The sequence below is a fragment of the Polyodon spathula genome, chromosome 1, assembly GCF_017654505.1.
Source record: "Polyodon spathula isolate WHYD16114869_AA chromosome 1, ASM1765450v1, whole genome shotgun sequence".
NCBI lineage: Eukaryota > Metazoa > Chordata > Actinopteri > Acipenseriformes > Polyodontidae > Polyodon > Polyodon spathula.
This window is the reverse complement of record NC_054534.1, coordinates 81,110,742-81,127,962: the sequence shown is the minus strand read 5'-3', so window position 1 is coordinate 81,127,962 and position 17,221 is coordinate 81,110,742. Positions and strand designations below refer to the sequence as shown.

General features: G+C 41.1%; 1 protein-coding gene across 5 annotated transcripts in view; it reads left to right on the top strand.

Moving 5' to 3' along the window:
• The window catches only part of LOC121323057 (tripartite motif-containing protein 2), a 66,173-nt gene that overhangs the window by 44,354 nt on the left and 4,598 nt on the right, over positions 1–17,221 (top strand). For 4 of the 5 annotated variants that reach the window (XM_041263797.1, XM_041263783.1, XM_041263805.1 and 1 more), the window contains exons 2-9: positions 95–266; positions 2,073–2,310; positions 3,677–3,828; positions 4,525–4,705; positions 5,374–6,097; positions 6,950–7,053; positions 7,744–7,911; positions 15,336–15,516. In XM_041263797.1, the coding sequence (XP_041119731.1) occupies positions 133–266; positions 2,073–2,310; positions 3,677–3,828; positions 4,525–4,705; positions 5,374–6,097; positions 6,950–7,053; positions 7,744–7,911; positions 15,336–15,516 (1,882 nt within the window). In that variant the 5' untranslated portion in view covers positions 95–132. The remainder of the gene's footprint in view (positions 1–94; positions 267–2,072; positions 2,311–3,676; positions 3,829–4,524; positions 4,706–5,373; positions 6,098–6,949; positions 7,054–7,743; positions 7,912–15,335; positions 15,517–17,221) is intronic. The other variant, XM_041263815.1, reaches the window with a different exon arrangement.

The following is a 17,221-nucleotide window of genomic DNA, read 5'->3' as shown; positions in this document are numbered from 1 at the left end:
GATGGTGCTGCCGACCCTTGTATGGTGTGTTTTGTACAATATGTTTTGTAAAATCAGTCTGTTGTGGGTTTTTTTTTTTTTGTCTGGTGTGCAGGGTGAAAGTAAACGTGACCCATATGTCAGCGTTTTAGGATGGCCAGTGAAGGCTCCAGCATCCCCAGTCCTGTGGTGCGTCAGATTGACAAACAGTTCCTGATTTGCAGTATATGCCTGGATCGCTACAAGAACCCTAAAGTACTCCCCTGTCTACACACCTTCTGTGAGAGGTAAGGGACCGCGGTTCTTGTTTTGAGGACTTCTTGTTTAATCTGCAATGGAAATAACCTACTCATGACCATGTGTTAAAGAAACCCAAAAAACATACTCATTGCTTTATTCAGAAGAATAATGTGCTTCTGTGATTGTCCTTTGCCTTGGATAGGGGACTTTTGTGGATTTATGTTGCAAAAAAGGCACTTACTATTTCATGTTTTGAAACAGAAAAACTGGATGCCCACCCCCCCCCCCCCCCCCCCCCCCATCCCCGTCCCCCCCCTGTCCCCCCCCCCCCCCCCCTCTCCCAATAGAGTTCTCAATCTTTCAAATTTACAATCGGACCTCGTTTATACAGTTATACGATGATTACCGACCTTCATCCTGTCGTCACTAAACATAATATTGTTTCTAGAAAAAGTTGAATCTGGTTTTTTGTCTCTAGGGATAAGATCCTATTTTTTCCAGAACTTGTGCTTCTATATCTTTAGTGTGGAAAGGGAAAAGGTGAGTGCATGTTTGTTATTTTTTGTTTTTCAAAAGGACTTTAAATGCTGCGAAATGCTTGTCATTTTTGTTGAGGAGCCTGTTTTGTCATATACCAAAGATGAAAACTGCAGACAAGAAGGCAAAGACAAGATTATTATTATTATTATTATTATTGTTATTATTAAACTGCTCAGGAAGGCATCTGACAAATGTGAAATAAGAAGCTAAACTGCGACACAAGATGGTTGAGAGTTAAGTGCTGTGGTTTTTTTGTTTTGCTCGCTTGTTCGATTCTCGCTTGTTGTATGAAGCAGCTGGCAGCCTTTTTGTGGGGAAGAATAAAAGTGAAAGAAAATAAAACAGCCTGTGCACCTGAATTCTCTGTGCTTTTGTTCAGGTGAGATTTTTAACGTTCAGAATGCAAGGTAGATATATAAACAGCATTCTCTCTGATCATCGAAATTAATTCTGTTAATCTTATTGTGCATGTTTGAGACTACAGTAGGAGATAGAAAGGCTTTTTGATATTGAAGTAAAATGGACTAAATTTAAATGATAAAAAACAGATCATTATTGCATAGTTGGTTTGTTTCTTGTTCATTCATTGTTGTGCACATTGGTGGTTATGCTGATCGAAGTAGTTTTTTGCAACAAGGACATTCTTCATTATCTGCTGAAAAATATCACCCCCAGTCGTGTCCTGACCATTCATGATCCATCTATTCAAATAAAACCCAGAATTACAGAAAGAAGAAACCAGACAGTTTAGAGAAAACTGTTTTGCATGGGGCTATATCCATCAATAATACAGCCGCATAATAAAGATATTGCTGTGTAACTGCGTAAATAGGAGTATGCTGGCTTGTATAGAAGACTATTTTAGGATACAGTGGAAGAGAAAAAAAAAATTAAAACCTGTAAAAAAAAAAAAAAAATTATTTACAATGCTACTATCACAATTGACCATGCCGGTATATAGTAAAGCAGAGAGTTATAACCATCTTACCCTCCACGTCTTGAAATTGAAATTATCTCAACTGTGGGGGAAGCTTGTACTTGGCTTATGGGCTTATATATGAAACCAAATGATTAACTACATTTTCTCCAAAATAGCCTGTTTTAAACTCATGTCTTACCTCCCCCAGGATTCATGTCAGATATATTTTATTTATTTTATTTTATTTATTTATTTATTTATTTTCATTTGGCATGCAAAGTTGGTAATAACGCAGGAAGGCACCATCTTGTTTTCCAGTAAGATCCGGTTTCTGCCTGATCTTACAGCTGAAATCATTGAATGATTTAAACAATTTCTCCTCTTGTTGTTGCAGGTGCTTACAAAACTACATTCCTGTCCATAGTCTGACCTTGTCGTGTCCAGTGTGCCGCCAGACGTCCATCCTGCCAGAGAAGGGGGTTTCCGCTCTGCAGAACAACTTCTTCATCACCAACCTGATGGACGTGCTGCAGAGGTCGCCGGACAGCAGCAGCGAGGACTCCACCATATTGGAGACTGTTACCGCTGTGGCCACTGGCAAGCCACTCTCCTGCCCCAACCATGGAGGGAATGTAAGACTGCTTCAGAAAACCCCTCTGTCCTGTTGCACGTAAAGTTGCTTGGGGTTTGAATTTGTTTGGAAACCTAATAGTTGTTTCACCAGTGCCTGAATGACTAAGTTCCACATCTCATTTCCCACTGCTCCCAACTACTGTTGTGTCTAAATCTTGACCATCCCGAATTATTTTTTTAATATCCTGTAATACAGAGATATCAAACATCTTGTACTTTATGTAAACTAAAATATGAATTGGAATATGCACTTTCTTTTATTCTCTTAATATTTGGTACAGAGCAGTATTCTATGCTTTTTCTCAATTAAGTTCCAGTGTGGCCCAGCAAACATTTAACTGTTTCTGCCACATTGTTCTAAGCTCTGGCCAGATCAATGATACAGTTCGACAGATTATTTATTTGATTGGGATTTAAGCATGCAGCACCACCAGGAGTCAAAACCTCAAAGCTACTCTTTGTAGAAGGCATCATGATATTTTAGGACTTGCATGTTTTTTGGGGATTTGTTCATTCTAAGAATGCAAGAAATCTCTCTTTGCTTGTTTAGAAGCTAGCTTCTGTGTCTTCCGCTGCTTGTTCAGCTCATCTTCTCTTTTCCAGCAGCAGCTGGGCTAAGCAGTTTAACTTGGTCTCCACAGTGACATTTTTATTTTTATAAAGAAGCGGGATTTATTGTTCCAACCAGCCTATTAATTTTAGTTTTATATCTTGGCTACGTCAACCCTGGTCTAAATCAAACCCAGAATATCCCATTCCAAAGTCATTGTATAGGTAAAAAACCACTATGCTGTGTGAAAGAAATGTGAGTTTTTTGTGCTGAAAGAAATGTGAGCTTTTGTGCTGTATAATTCACTGCCCTTATTTTTCCAAGTAAAATGAAGGCAGGAAGTGCAAGACAGTCTAAAAGCATGACTTGCAAGCAGGTGTTTCTTTATCCTAGTGTAGGACCAGATATTGTGTGTTTGAAAATGAAAACATGTGTTTGCTGTAGCATTTGCTTCTTTTAAAACTGTATATTTGAGACTTTTGTAATGAATGGATGTTCCTGGAGGTGAATATTTGTGGAACTATTTAGTAGATGAAGGGAATGGACACAAAAAGACATGTTCAAATTATCTATTGTGCTGTATTGTACTTTATTCAACAGTTGGAAACTTGAAGACTTTTTTTTCGAATGGCCCATGCACGCAAATAGCTTTTGAGCCTGTTCCTTTTGAAAACATCAGTAATGTGTGCAACAGAGCGCCTATGTCTAGCTCAGCCCATCAATTTTTGTCCATTCCCAGTTTGATCAATCTAATTAAAAAAAAAAAAAAAAGGGTCAGCAATCCTAATGATTTTCTATGGAACCTTGTGATTTAGGTGATGGAATTTTACTGCCCCTCGTGTGAGACAGCGATGTGCCAGGAATGTACAACGGGCGAGCATGCCGAGCATCCCACAGTCCCTCTCAAAGATGTCGTTGAGCAGCACAAGGCTTCTTTACAGGATCAGCTAGATGCTGTCAAGAACAGGTATATCGGCTAAATCCACCCAACAGGACATCACTTCCATTGCTTTGACAGTACAGCTCATGTAATCCTCAAAGCCAGCCTGCATTCTCCTATTCATGTCTTCCTTTTTAACCATTTGGCTTGAAAGATAAAAGGGAGCTGGCATCACTTTAGTCCGTACAATGCAGAACTTCATTGAAGGCACACACACACACACACACACACACACACACAAAATAGAAAGTTTTTTTTTTCATTGCACAGTAACTGGCAGTCACTTTTCCTTTTTGTTTTAATGCCAGGGCATGTGAATATAATGCCCCTGAAAGGTGGCAGCAGACTATGGCACTGGCTTCAGGGCATGCCAAGCTTCCCCTCTGAGCTTTACAGACTCCTCAGATCTGCTATTCTCTTTAGCAGACTAAAAATGGTGCCAAATTCTGGTAGTTCCGTGATGTGGTGTGGACTAATGTCCACAGGGGAAAGGCATAAGAGACTAGTGATATCTCAGTATACCCTCCTCTAGACTGTCAGATCCCATTATTTCGGTTCCCATTTTTTTTTTTTTTTTCTATTCTGTTCTGTTGTCAGTGTGACTTGGTTAACATGCTCTGTATTGTCACAAGTTGTTTGTCTTAACTGTCTTCAGATTTGTTATCCCATTTCAAAACCAGTTCAAAATATCCCCCGTCCCCCCTGGTGCTCCTCTCTACACAGGCTGCCTGAAATAGACTCTGCACTTCAGTTCCTGTCCGAAATCCTGCAGCAGCTCACCAGCCAGAAGTCCAGCATTGAGGAAGACATTCACTCCACCTTTGACGAGCTCCAAAAGACCTTGAACGTGCGGAAGAGCGTTCTGCTTATGGAACTCGAAGTGACGTACGGCCTCAAACAAAAAGTACGGGTGTTGTTTAAAAGCTATTTATTAAGTGTTCCTTACTGAGATTCCTCATTCCCTTTAAAGAGAGGGGCCCAGTGTACAGTTTGTGGTTTTAACCCTAACCCTAACCCTAACCCACACCTTGCTTTTGTGGTTGCCACATTGTTGAAGGGATAAAAACTGGATGTTTGTGAGCAGGTTTTGGATTCAATGTGGTAAGTAATGGGCCTTCTGAATCTTTGTATACTTTGTAAATTGTGCCATTATGTGTATTCACTTTAGACATTATAAAAAAAAAAAAAAATGCAAGTTTGGGTTTATTAATGAATCATGGGGCAAATTAGCACCAGTTATGGATCGCTTCTTTATACATCTGATCCTTTCATGGAAACCTTTTTGTAGATGTCACATTTTTATGCAGCTGATTCTGGGTTTTGACTATTTCACTACATATTTCATTAGCTGACTTGGTGTTGAATCTATAACCTGTAGTCTTTGTCTACAAATATCCATTTGGTAAAATCAGATAACGTAACACTGAGGAACTTTGTATATAGAACATATAGGCTGAATTTCATAGTTTCTTTTATGAATGTTTCACCTAGATTGTTTTTCCCTAAACTTGTAATGAAGAATAAATGTAACTATCTTTTTAATCTGTTGGATTGTTGACCGATGGGTCCCAGGTTCTCCAGGCACAGCTGGACACTCTTCTCCAGGGTCAAGAGGGCATCAAGAGCAGCTGTAACTTCACGGAGCAGGCTCTGCATCATGGCACCGAGACAGAGGTGCTACTGGTAAAGAAGCAGATGAGTGAGCGGCTGAGCGAGCTGGCCAGCCAGGATTACCCTCTGCAGCCTGAGGAGAATGATCAGCTGGACTTCCTCATTGAGACTGAGGGCCTCAAGAAGTCCATCCACAACTTGGGCACCGTCATCACCACCAATGCCGTGGCCTATGAGACGGTGGCCACGGGCGAGGGGCTGCGGCAGTGTGTGGTGGGCCATCCCACCTCCGTCACCATCACCACCAAGGACAAGGATGGGGAGCTGTGCAAGACCGGAAATGCCAGCCTTGCTGCAGAGATCTTCACCCCCGATGGGAGCATTGCGGATGGGGAGATCTTGGACAACAAAAACGGCACTTATGAGTTCCTGTACACTGTACAAAAGGAGGGAGGCTTCATGCTCTCGCTGAGACTCTACGACCAGCACATTAAGGGCAGCCCCTTCAAACTAAAGGTGACCAAGTCCACCGACGTGTCGCCCACCACAGATGGGGTTAAGAAGCGAGTCAAGTCCCCTGGCAGCGGACACGTGAAGCAGAAGGCTGTGAAAAGGCCGGCTAGCATGTTCAGCACAGGGAAGCGGAAAGAGAACCCCATTGAGGATGATTTGATTTTCAGAGTTGGTAAGCAGGAACAATTGTTTTTGCACCGTTCTTTTGTTTCCATTGTAATCTTGTTCTCTGGTCTGTTTTCTTTCTTAATCTTAAAGTTTGGGTAAAATGTTACTATTCTTCTGATAAAATGAGATATAAGATGTTTTTATCAGAAGTGTGGTGTCATCTTGTGTCTTTGTAAATAATGAACTGAGAAGACAAAGTTTCTATCAGTGGTTTGTGACCAATATTTTTTAAACAGAAGAATTATACAATTTAAATCTGCTGCATCCCACGATCCTTTTAATTTTAGTTTTGTTCCTGGGTATCTGTTGACTACATTTTACCACAGTTTAGCCTTCTGTGCAGTTGGTTAACAATGTTTTCAGCTGGATGTACACAAGATTCCCTCTTTAACACAGACATGTATACAGTACCCATAGTTTCTGGAGTTCATGAATATCATTTGCCAGCTTAGGGAACCAAAACTGAAAAAGCAGGGGGAAAATGTCATCTCCTTCTTCTGGGTCATCAATCAATACATTCATTTTAAATTGATACTTTTTGGGGACATTTTAATATACTATTTGTAACTGACGTGTTTTAGTGTTCAATGCATTATTATTATGTTTAATTATTTTGTGCTATTTTCTGCTTTGTAAATTGATGTATTATTCCTCTGAAATTAATTATTGAACAAAATAATTCCATCCTTATAAAAATAACCAAAACAGAATTACTTTGACTTTGTAAATTTGTGAGTAAAAAAAATAATGTATAGAACTGTAGGTACTGTTCTGTGTTTTTGTAAACTTTACTTAGCAATTTCATTGAGTATGTTATAGAGAAAGTGGTGCTAAAATGTGTTTCTTCATGTCCCAGGTACCAAGGGAAGAAACAAAGGGGAATTCACAAACCTTCAAGGCGTGGCAGCCTCCTCCCTTGGAAAGATTTTGATTGCAGACAGTAACAATCAGTGTGTACAGGTAGGAAATATTCAATTTCACCCTTTTCATTTCAATTTCATTATCTTTTGGAAAGTCTCAGAGACTGTAGAGCCGCATGTCTCGTCCATGTGAATCTGCGCCTATTGCAGTCCACTTTCACTCCTTCCTGAAGACTGATCTGTTTTGCTTGACTGAAATGGTAGGACAGGTGAATGTGACAGAGCTAAATATTTCCTATGAAAGGGATATGATTCGCAAGCTCAACTGTAACAAAATCAAATGCTCTATATTATTGGGCAGTACCTTCAAAATTAAGAAATCCAATTCTGAATAGTAGAAATTATACTAAAGCTAATTAGGGGGATAGACGTTGTTATTACACCTTAATTCATATAATGGTAAAGAAACTTCCCACAGAAAGGTCCACACTTTATTCTAACGTGTTGTTTAATTAGAAAGAAATGTTGGACTTCTCGGTACAATACATACAAGTTAATAAACGATTGGATAAAGGGTGATGCTTGGAAGTGGGCATGTTTGTAGCTCCAAGTCTGCAAAATTATACTTACACGCTAAAAGTGACAAAAAACGCAGTACCTTGATGATGTTTTAGTCAATGGTCAAAAGCCAAAATTCAGCTGTGCTCTTAATATGGTGAAACGGGGTGAACAGTAGATTTGAAATCACCAGCCACAAAAGAAAACTAACTTATTGGAATATGTTTCACAGATATTTTCAAACGATGGGCAGTTTAAAAGCCGGTTTGGTGTCCGTGGCCGGTCTCCAGGTCAGCTGCAGCGCCCTACAGGGGTGGCCCTCCACCCCGACGGGGACATCATCATCGCAGATTATGACAACAAATGGGTCAGCATTTTCTCATCCGATGGGAAATTCAAAGTAAGTCATGGAAGATTTATGGACACGGAATGAATTTGCGCGTGTTTCAGATAACCTGATATAACTTGAATAGCCTGAATAGTACCTTGAGCGGGCAGAAAAATCAGATTTGACCTTTCACAATGATTACCTGTCTAGCGCAGACTGACTGAAACGACAGTACTTGGACTGCAAGGAACAGACTGACCTCACATTACATCATAATTAAAAGTGTTTGTTCCTAGTAAAGGTAAACCAGAAAATGTATACTTTTTTCATACAAAGGCATTTTTAAACTTTTACATTTTTATATAATTGTAGAGAGTAAAATTAAGCAATAGATTTCATAAGAACATAAGAACATAAGAAAGTTTACAAACGAGAGGAGGCCATTCGGCCCATCTTGCTCATTTGGTTGTTAGTAGCTTATTGATCCCAAAATCTCATCAAGCAGCTTCTTGAAGGATCCCAGGGTGTCAGCTTCAACAACATTACTGGGGAGTTGATTCCAGACCCTCACAATTCTCTGTGTAAAAAAGTGTCTCCTATTTTCTGTTCTGAATGCCCCTTTGTCTAATCTCCATTTGTGACCCCTGGTCCTTGTTTCTTTTTTCAGGCTGAAAAAGTCTCTTGGGTCGACACTGTCAATACCTTAGAATTTTGAATGCTTGAATTAGGTCGCCACGTAGTCTTCTTTGTTCAAGACTGAACAGATTCAATTCTTTTAGCCTGTCTGCATATGACATGCCTTTTAAGCCCAGAATAATTCTGGTCGCTCTTCTTTGCACTCTTTCTAGAGCAGCAATATCTTTTTTATAGCGAGGTGACCAGAACTGAACACAATATTCAAGATGAGGTCTTACTAGTGCATTGTACAGTTTTAACATTACTTCCCTTGATTTAAATTCAACACTTTTCACAATGTATCCGAGCATCTTGTTAGCCTTTTTTATAGCTTCCCCACATTGTCTAGATGAAGACATTTCTGAATCAACAAAAACTCCCTAGGTCTTTTTCATAGATTCCTTCTCCAATTTCAATATCTCCCATATGATATTTATAATGTACATTTTTATTTCCTGCGTGCAGTACCTTACACTTTTCTCTATTAAATGTCATTTGCCATGTGTCTGCCCAGTTCTGAATCTTGTCTAGATCATTTTGAATGACCTTTGCTGCTGCAACAGTGTTTGCCACTCCTCCTACTTTTGTGTCGTCTGCAAATTTAACAAGTTTGCTTACTATACCAGAATCTAAATCATTAATGTAGATTAGGAATAGCAGAGGACCTAATACTGATCCCTGTGGTACACCACTGGTTACCACACTCCATTCTGAGGTTTTTCCTCTAATCAGTACTTTCTGTTTTCTACATGTTAACCACTCCCTAATCCATGTACATGTGTTTCCTTGAATCCCAACTGCGTTCAGTTTGAGAATTCATCTTTTGTGCGGGACTTTGTCAAAAGCTTTTTGGAAATCTAAATAAACCATGTCATATGCTTTGCAATTATCCATTATCGATGTTGCATCCTCAGAAAAATCAAGCAAGTTAGTTAGACACGATCTCCCTTTCCTAAAACCATGTTGACTGTCTCCCAGTACCCTGTTACCATATAGGTAATTTTCCATTTTGGATCTTATTATAGTTTCCATAAGTTTGCATATAATAGAAGTCAGGCTTACTGGTCTGTAGTTACCTGGTTCAGTTTTGTTTCCCTTTTTGTGGATCGGTATTACGTTTGCAATTTTCCAGTCTGTTGGTACCACCCCTGTGTCAAGAGACTGCTGCATGATCTTGGTTAGCGGTTTGTAAATTACTTCTTTCATTTCTTTGAGTACTACTGGGATGATCTCATCCAGCCCAGGGGATTTGTTTATTTTAAGAGCTCCTAGTCCCTTTAACACTTCTGCCTCAGTTATGCTAAAGTTATTTAAAACTGGACAGGAACTGGATGACATGTGGGGCATGTTGTCAGTATCTTCCTTTGTAAAAACTTGTGAAAAGTAATCATTTAACATATTTGCTATTTTTTTTTCTTCATCTACGATTTTGCCATTTGTATCTCTTAAACATTTAATCTCCTCTTTGAATGTTCTCTTGCTGTTGTAATATTGGAAAAACATTTTGGAATTGGTTTTAGCTCCCTTAGCAATGTTTATTTCTATTTCTCTCTTGGCCTTTCTAACTTCCTTTTTGACTTGCGTTTGCAGTTCTGTGTACTCTTTCTGCATACTTTCTTTTTGGTCCTTTTTTAATGCTCTGTAAAGTGCCTTTTTTCGCTGAATATTTTTTTTAATTGATCTATTAAACCATTTTGGCAATTTAGTTTTACATTTAGATTTGTCTACTTTAGGGATATAATTGTTTTGTGCCTCTAGTACTACATTTTTGAAGAACAACCATCCTTCTTCTGTGGGTGTTTTCTCTATTTTACTCCAATCTACTTCTGTTAGTCTCTGTTTCATACCTTCATAGTTTGCTTTTCTAAAATTGTAAACCTTAGCTTTAGTCATTTCTTTTGGGGATTTAAAAAACACTTCAAATGAGACCATGTTGTGGTCTGAGTTTGCCAGTGGTTCTCTGACCTCTGTTTTAGTTATTCTATCTTCGTTATTTGAAAAGACTAAATCAAGGCATGCCTCCCCTCTAGTGGGTGCCTTCACAAATTGTGTTAGGAAGCAGTCATTTGTCATTTCCACCATTTCTATTTCATCCTTCGCGCTACCCACCGGGTTTTCCCATTTTATTTGGGGGAAGTTGAAATCCCCCATTAGTATGGCTTCTCCTTTGCTACACACATTTCTAATGTCATTGTATAACAGATTATTGTGCTCACCGTCTGAATCTGGCGGTCTATAGCATGCTCCTATTATTATGCCTTTTGAATTTTTGTCCGTTATTCTGACCCATATTGATTCGGTTTTATTTTCTTTGTCCAGGTTTAACACCTGGGCTTCAAGACTGTTTCTTATGTATAGCGCTACCCCTCCTCCTCTTCTGTCCTGCCTGTCTTTCCTATACAGTGTATACCCACAAATATTATATTCGTCCCCATCACTCTCAGACAACCACGTTTCTGTAACACCTATCACATCATAGTTACCTGTTAGTGCAGTAGCTTCAAGTTCTAGAATTTTGTTTCTGATACTTCTAGCATTTAGATAAATACATTTAATGGTTGTCTTACCTGAGTTGTTGTTCTTGTTTTGATGCGGTCTCCCTTCTGTTTTTTTTGTTGATTTCTCCCCCCTTCCTTTCTAGTTTAAATGCTTCCGAACCTGCTCGAGGATCTTTTCTCCGAGTAGACTAGTTCCCTTGTTATTTAAATGCAGTCCATCCCGTCTATACAGATAGTCCTCGTTGTAGAATGTGGTCCAATGATCAAGATAGGTGAAGCCTTCCCGTGTGCACCACGTCTTCAGCCATGCGTTTTGATTAATTATTTCCAGCTGTCCATATGGTCCTTTGCAAGGTGCGGGTAGTATACCAGAAAATACCACAGTTTTGGTTTTCTCTTTTAATTTCCTTCCTAGCTCTCTGAATTTGTTTTGCAGGGATTTTGGTCTGTCTCTTCCAATGTTGTTTGTACCAATGTGGACGACTACTACCGGGTCGTCTCCTGTTCGTTCCAGGAGCCTGTCCACGTTCTCAGTGATGTGCTTGACCGAGGCTCCCGGAAGGCAGCACACTGTTGTAGTAAGGGGGTCCAAACTGCGAATTGAACTTGCTGTGTTTCTCAATATGGAGTCCCCAACAATCATGACCTCCCTTCTTTTTGCTGTCTGGTCACCACTGTCAATAGGGTCCTGGATGTTGTTCCTTTCATTCTCTTGTTGTTGGTTCTGCTCATCAAAATTCTGAAGTGACTCAAATCTGTTGGTTGTTTTGATTTCTGGTGGTTGTGTTTGACGAAGTTTCTTTTTTTCCCTGCTTCTGACTACCTGAACCCAGCTGTTCTGACCTTCTATCTCCCTGGTGGCTTTCAGTCTGTTAGGGGTGATGCAGACTTCCATGAATTGTGGGTGTGCCAGTTCCTCAAGATCCTGTTGCTGTCTCACTTCTTCCAGCTCCATTTCTAGCATACTTACTAGTTTATGCAAATCCTGGATCGCGCGGCACTTTACGCACACTTGGTTTAACTCCGCTGGGTTTTCTCGGATTTCCCACATCAAGCAGGTGTCACAGATTACTGGCTTGAAGACCATGTTGAGGTTTTTTTTTTTTTTTTTGAAGTTTAGTTTCTTCTGCAGCCGTCAACCTGCTTTCAAACTGCTTCTAAACTGCTCTGTACTTTTCCACGCCTGTACTTCTCCCACTCACTGTCGCTGGGAAGACTGCCTCGTTTAACTGCGTTGTTCTGCTGTGCTGTTGGCTCCTCCCCTCGCCCGTGTCTCAAAACAGCGCTGAATTTGAATCAGCTGCTCCGAGTTTCAGTTTGTTTGTTATCAGAAAAACACACGCGGCTGTTTGACTTTGAGCTGCTGCTGTGTTTCCCCAATGTCCTCTGTTTTCTGATTAAAGCAATTCAAGATGCAATTTCTCCTTTCTGCTTCGAAACTGCTCTGTACTTTTCCACGCCTGTACTTCTCCCACTCGTTGTCGCTTCCACTCGCTGTCGCTGTGTATAATGTGTATATAATATAAATTACTTAATTTGACCAATTAAGCCTTTGTCTAGGCCTTAAGCAATTACATCAGTTATTAGTGATGGACGGACAGACCGACAGATGGATGAGCAGGGTGAGAACATAAGCAGGATACCAGCAGTTTTGTGGTGCTGTGCTCAAAAATTAATTTCTGTAATGTAACACCTCTTGTATAAGTTGCTTAGGAAACACAACATTTTAAAAGTTTTCTGCTTTTATTGATTGACAGAGATGTAATTAGGTTTGGAACAAAAACCTAATGGATTTTGATGATTCCAATTACAGAAGTTCAATACACTGACTAGATTTTTTTTAGTTTTTGCTCATAACAGCCTAAGGATCAGGATAGTGTTGACTTAGAATGTTACAAATGAATGCAAGCAACAAAAAGGAAAATATCAGCCATCACAAGCTTTGCCACAATGCTATGCAGCATCAGACTACTTGGGCTTGCAAAACATGCAGTGGAACTAGCTCACAAGTAATTTCGTAAATCTTACCTTGCATGCACTTTCATTCACTATATAGGTCTCAAATGTATAGTTTTGAAGAAACACATATTATAGCAAACATGCATCTTGTTAGTGATGAGGGGAAGAAATAGGAGATCCAAATGGTGGTTTATGTACAATCCTTTTCTTTATTATTTTATTTACACAGTCATCGTTGGTGCTCTGGGCTTGCAGTCTTAGACAACAAAGTGCACACCAATATTTACAGTCCAGGGTGTTCATGCTTCATGGTGCTGTACTCCTTCAGTAGTGCTGTGACAGTGCAGGTGCTCGTGCTCCGTGGTGCTGTACTCCTTCAGTAGTGCTGTGACAGAGCAGGTGCTCTGCTCCGTGGTGCTGTACTCCCTCAGTAGTGCTGTGACAGAGCAGGTGCTCTGCTCCGTGGTGCTGTACTCCTTCAGTAGTACTGTGACAGAGCAGGTGCTCGTGCTCCGTGGTGCTGTACTCCTTCAGTAGTGCTGTGACAGTGCAGGTGCTCGTGCTCCATGGTGCTGTACTCCTTCAGTAGTGCTGTGACAGTGCAGGTGCTCGTGCTCCGTGGTGCTGTACTCCTTCAGTAGTGCTGTGACAGAGCAGGTGCTCTGCTCCGTGGTGCTGTACTCCCTCAGTAGTGCTGTGACAGAGCAGGTGCTCGTGCTCCGTGGTGCTGTACTCCTTCAGTAGTACTGTGACAGAGCAGGTGCTCGTGCTCCGTGGTGCTGTACTCCTTCAGTAGTGCTGTGACAGTGCAGGTGCTCGTGCTCCGTGGTGCTGTACTCCTTCAGTAGTGCTGTGACAGTGCAGGTGCTCTGCTCCGTGGTGCTGTTCTCCTTCAGTAGTGCTGTGACAGTGCAGGTGCTCGTGCTCCGTGGTGCTGTACTCCTTCAGTAGTGCTGTGACAGAGCATGTGTTTGTGCTCCATGGTGCTGTACTCCTTCAGTAGTGCTGTGACAGTGCAGGTGCTCGTTCTCCTTGGTGCTGTACTCCTTCAGTAGTGCTGTGACAGTGCAGGTGCTCTGTCTCCTTGGTGCTGTACTCCTTCAGTAGTGCTGTGACAGAGCAGGTGCTCTGCTCCGTGGTGCTGTACTCCTTCAGTAGTGCTGTGACAGTGCAGGTGCTCGTGCTCCGTGGTGCTGTACTCCTTCAGTAGTGCTGTGACAGAGCAGGTGCTCTGCTCCATGGTGCTGTACTCCTTCAGTAGTGCTGTGACAGAGCATGTGTTTGTGCTCCATGGTGCTGTACTCCTTCAGTAGTGCTGTGACAGTGCAGGTGCTCGTGCTCCGTGGTGCTGTACTCCTTCAGTAGTGCTGTGACAGTGCAGGTGCTCTGCTCCGTGGTGCTGTACTCCTTCAGTAGTGCTGTGACAGTGCAGGTGCTCGTGCTCCGTGGTGCTGTACTCCTTCAGTAGTGCTGTGACAGTGCAGGTGCTCGTGCTCCGTGGTGCTGTACTCCTTCAGTAGTGCTGTGACAGAGCAGGTGCTTGTGCTCTGTGGTGCTGTACTCCTTCAGTAGTGCTGTGACAGAGCAGGTGCTTGGTTGGTTATGCTGGCTTGTCAGCGACAGCTCCTGTTCTCTCCATCTGTACAGCAAAACATAAACAAAGGCACAGTTCTTCGCCACGTTAGCGTTTCAGCGTAAGGGGCTGTACCCGCATAGCTGCGTCCCTTTTGTACTGCTAAACTCCTCGCACAACACAGCTGATCACAATACAGTCGGTCAGCAGTATTACAGCGACGCCCTTCTCCTAAGATGGCCGACTTCTGGTTCCGTCTTACTTAGTGCCCTTACTGGTTGGGAGGTAGATTTGCAGCTCAGATTCCTTCTGTCCCGTTCACACAAGACATCAGAAATGCATCTAGTGTAGTAACAGAAATCATATTTTAAAATGAAAATGTCTGTGTTTCTTTTAAAACTGCACATTTCAGACCCACATAGCGAATTGATGTGCCGGGTGAGGAAATGTATGGACTTATTAGCTGCAACCACTTTAAATTAAATTACACCATCAGGGATCTGACCCCAATTACTTGAAGCAAAATAGCAGAGCAATATCCAGTTGTAAGGATTGAACTAGTTACCTTGTGCACTAAAAACAAGATCCATGCTGCCAGAACGAAGAAACATAACTTGGTTACCACTGATTTAAAAATCGCTATAAACTTTGCCTATCCCATTGATTTCCCATACACTTGCAAAAAAAAAAAAAAAAAAGAAAACAAGCAAACATAGGACAAGATGAAAATTGTATTTAGTTAATTTTCATTTATCTAACTATGTATCGTCTCAACTTTTTTTTGCTAACAGACTAAAATCGGTTCAGGGAAACTTATGGGGCCCAAAGGTGTGTCGGTGGACCGGAACGGTCACATCATTGTGGTGGACAACAAGGCCTGCTGCGTGTTCATCTTCCAGCCCAATGGGAAGATGGTGACAAAGTTTGGTAACCGTGGAAACGGAGACAAGCAGTTTGCAGGTACACTTGATGGTAATACGTAAACCCCCTTTCTTGCCTCTTATGCTCACCAGATGCATGGAAGTCTGAGCATGGTCAGGGCATTGCATCACATGCACGTCTCCCCTTTCATTATCCCAACACCAGAGCCGCTTGTGTGCATGTCACTCCTTAAGTGATTGTCTAATTTATTGTAAAATAAATATTAATAACCCTAGACCAGGGTGCACACATCTGGTCCTTGAGGTTTGGAGTCCTTCAGGTTTTACAGGCATCATTAAGTAATTGATTTAAGACCTGGAGGTTAAATTGGTTTAATTAAACCAATGTAAAGACCAGAAGGGCACAAGACCTTGAGGACTGTAATTTTGCACCCGTGCCGTAGACAATGTATTTATTTATTTTGTCTTTTTAACATTTTTAACCAATGAAACTAGACTGCACAGTATGGTGGAATTACAATATATGGGTCAAACCAGCTCTTTATAATATGTAGGTCATTTCAGAAGTGGACCAGATTCTTGGGAGGTATTTCCTCTATTTGTGGTTGAAGAAAAAAGGGTTGGTGAGAATGTGTCTTAAGTTTGCACAAACTCCATTTTGATGACCTTTGACCTAATATTCTCCTTGTGAGAATGATTTGGATAATTTGGTGTCTCTTTCAAGCCATTCCAGTCCAGGATTTAAGCCGTCGAAAACCTTGTTCCAGCCAGTTGTTTAATTGAACCTACATGTTTAAGGACCTGGGCCTAAATGAAATGGTTAAAAGGCCGCAATAATTTTTATTTAATCCAGGTTGAAATAAGGACCTGGATTGGAATTAATTGATAGAGCCCCGAGTGATTATGCCCCCAGAACATGTCTTCATTGGTGGAGTTTCCATGCGTGTTTTTTTTATTTTTTTAGCTCAAGACATTTGCTCAAGAAAAATGTCTCATGTACAATGCTTTTTTGGGTTCGCTCAGTTTATTTTACTTGAGTAAACCAGATGTTTCATCCGACATGCAAATGAAAGGGAAAGGTGGGGGTTGAAATGTAAGTTATCTATGTGTAAAGTACTCGATTACTAGTGGAATTTTGTGAATTTTGTAAAAATGCGCAGAGAACTGGTACACGAGTGAGTCTGAGCTGCTGTAGTAAAGCAAAATACCTCATGTCTGGTTGGTTAATAATGTGTTTTACTGCGCTTGACCAAATTGTTTTTCAAATGTCATGTGGGTTGGCATGTCGTTAGTATTGAATCTGGTTTCAGCTAATTTATCTGACGACTCATTTATTAAAAATGAACTGAGAGGTATAAAATGAAACTGACCAACACAGGTATTGCAGATCACCGTGGCTGAAAACAGGCAGAGATGTAGAATTGTAAAGCTTTGTGCCACACATCTTCCACATATGCTCCCAAGGCTGTCTGGATTGGGAACAGTGGATGTTTTCCTTTTGTTTCGGGAGCTTGAACCTCCAAACATGCTCTACCAGCAAATCATTATGCCTTGTTATCTAATGCCAATGGCTAGAAAAAGGACAGTTTGGACACAGACTCGTCTGTCTTGCTGGTGGGAAGAGGTTGTGCTGCATCACTCTTTCACAGTTCTGTAGTGGATAGAGTCCTATTGCGTCACCAGGGCAACACTCAGCATTATAGTGGAACTGGTAAAGGAAGATATGCAGCCAAAAAGGAATTACGTATGGCCTCCTATGCCAGTGGGGAAAAAAAGAGTGGCGATTGCTCTGTATA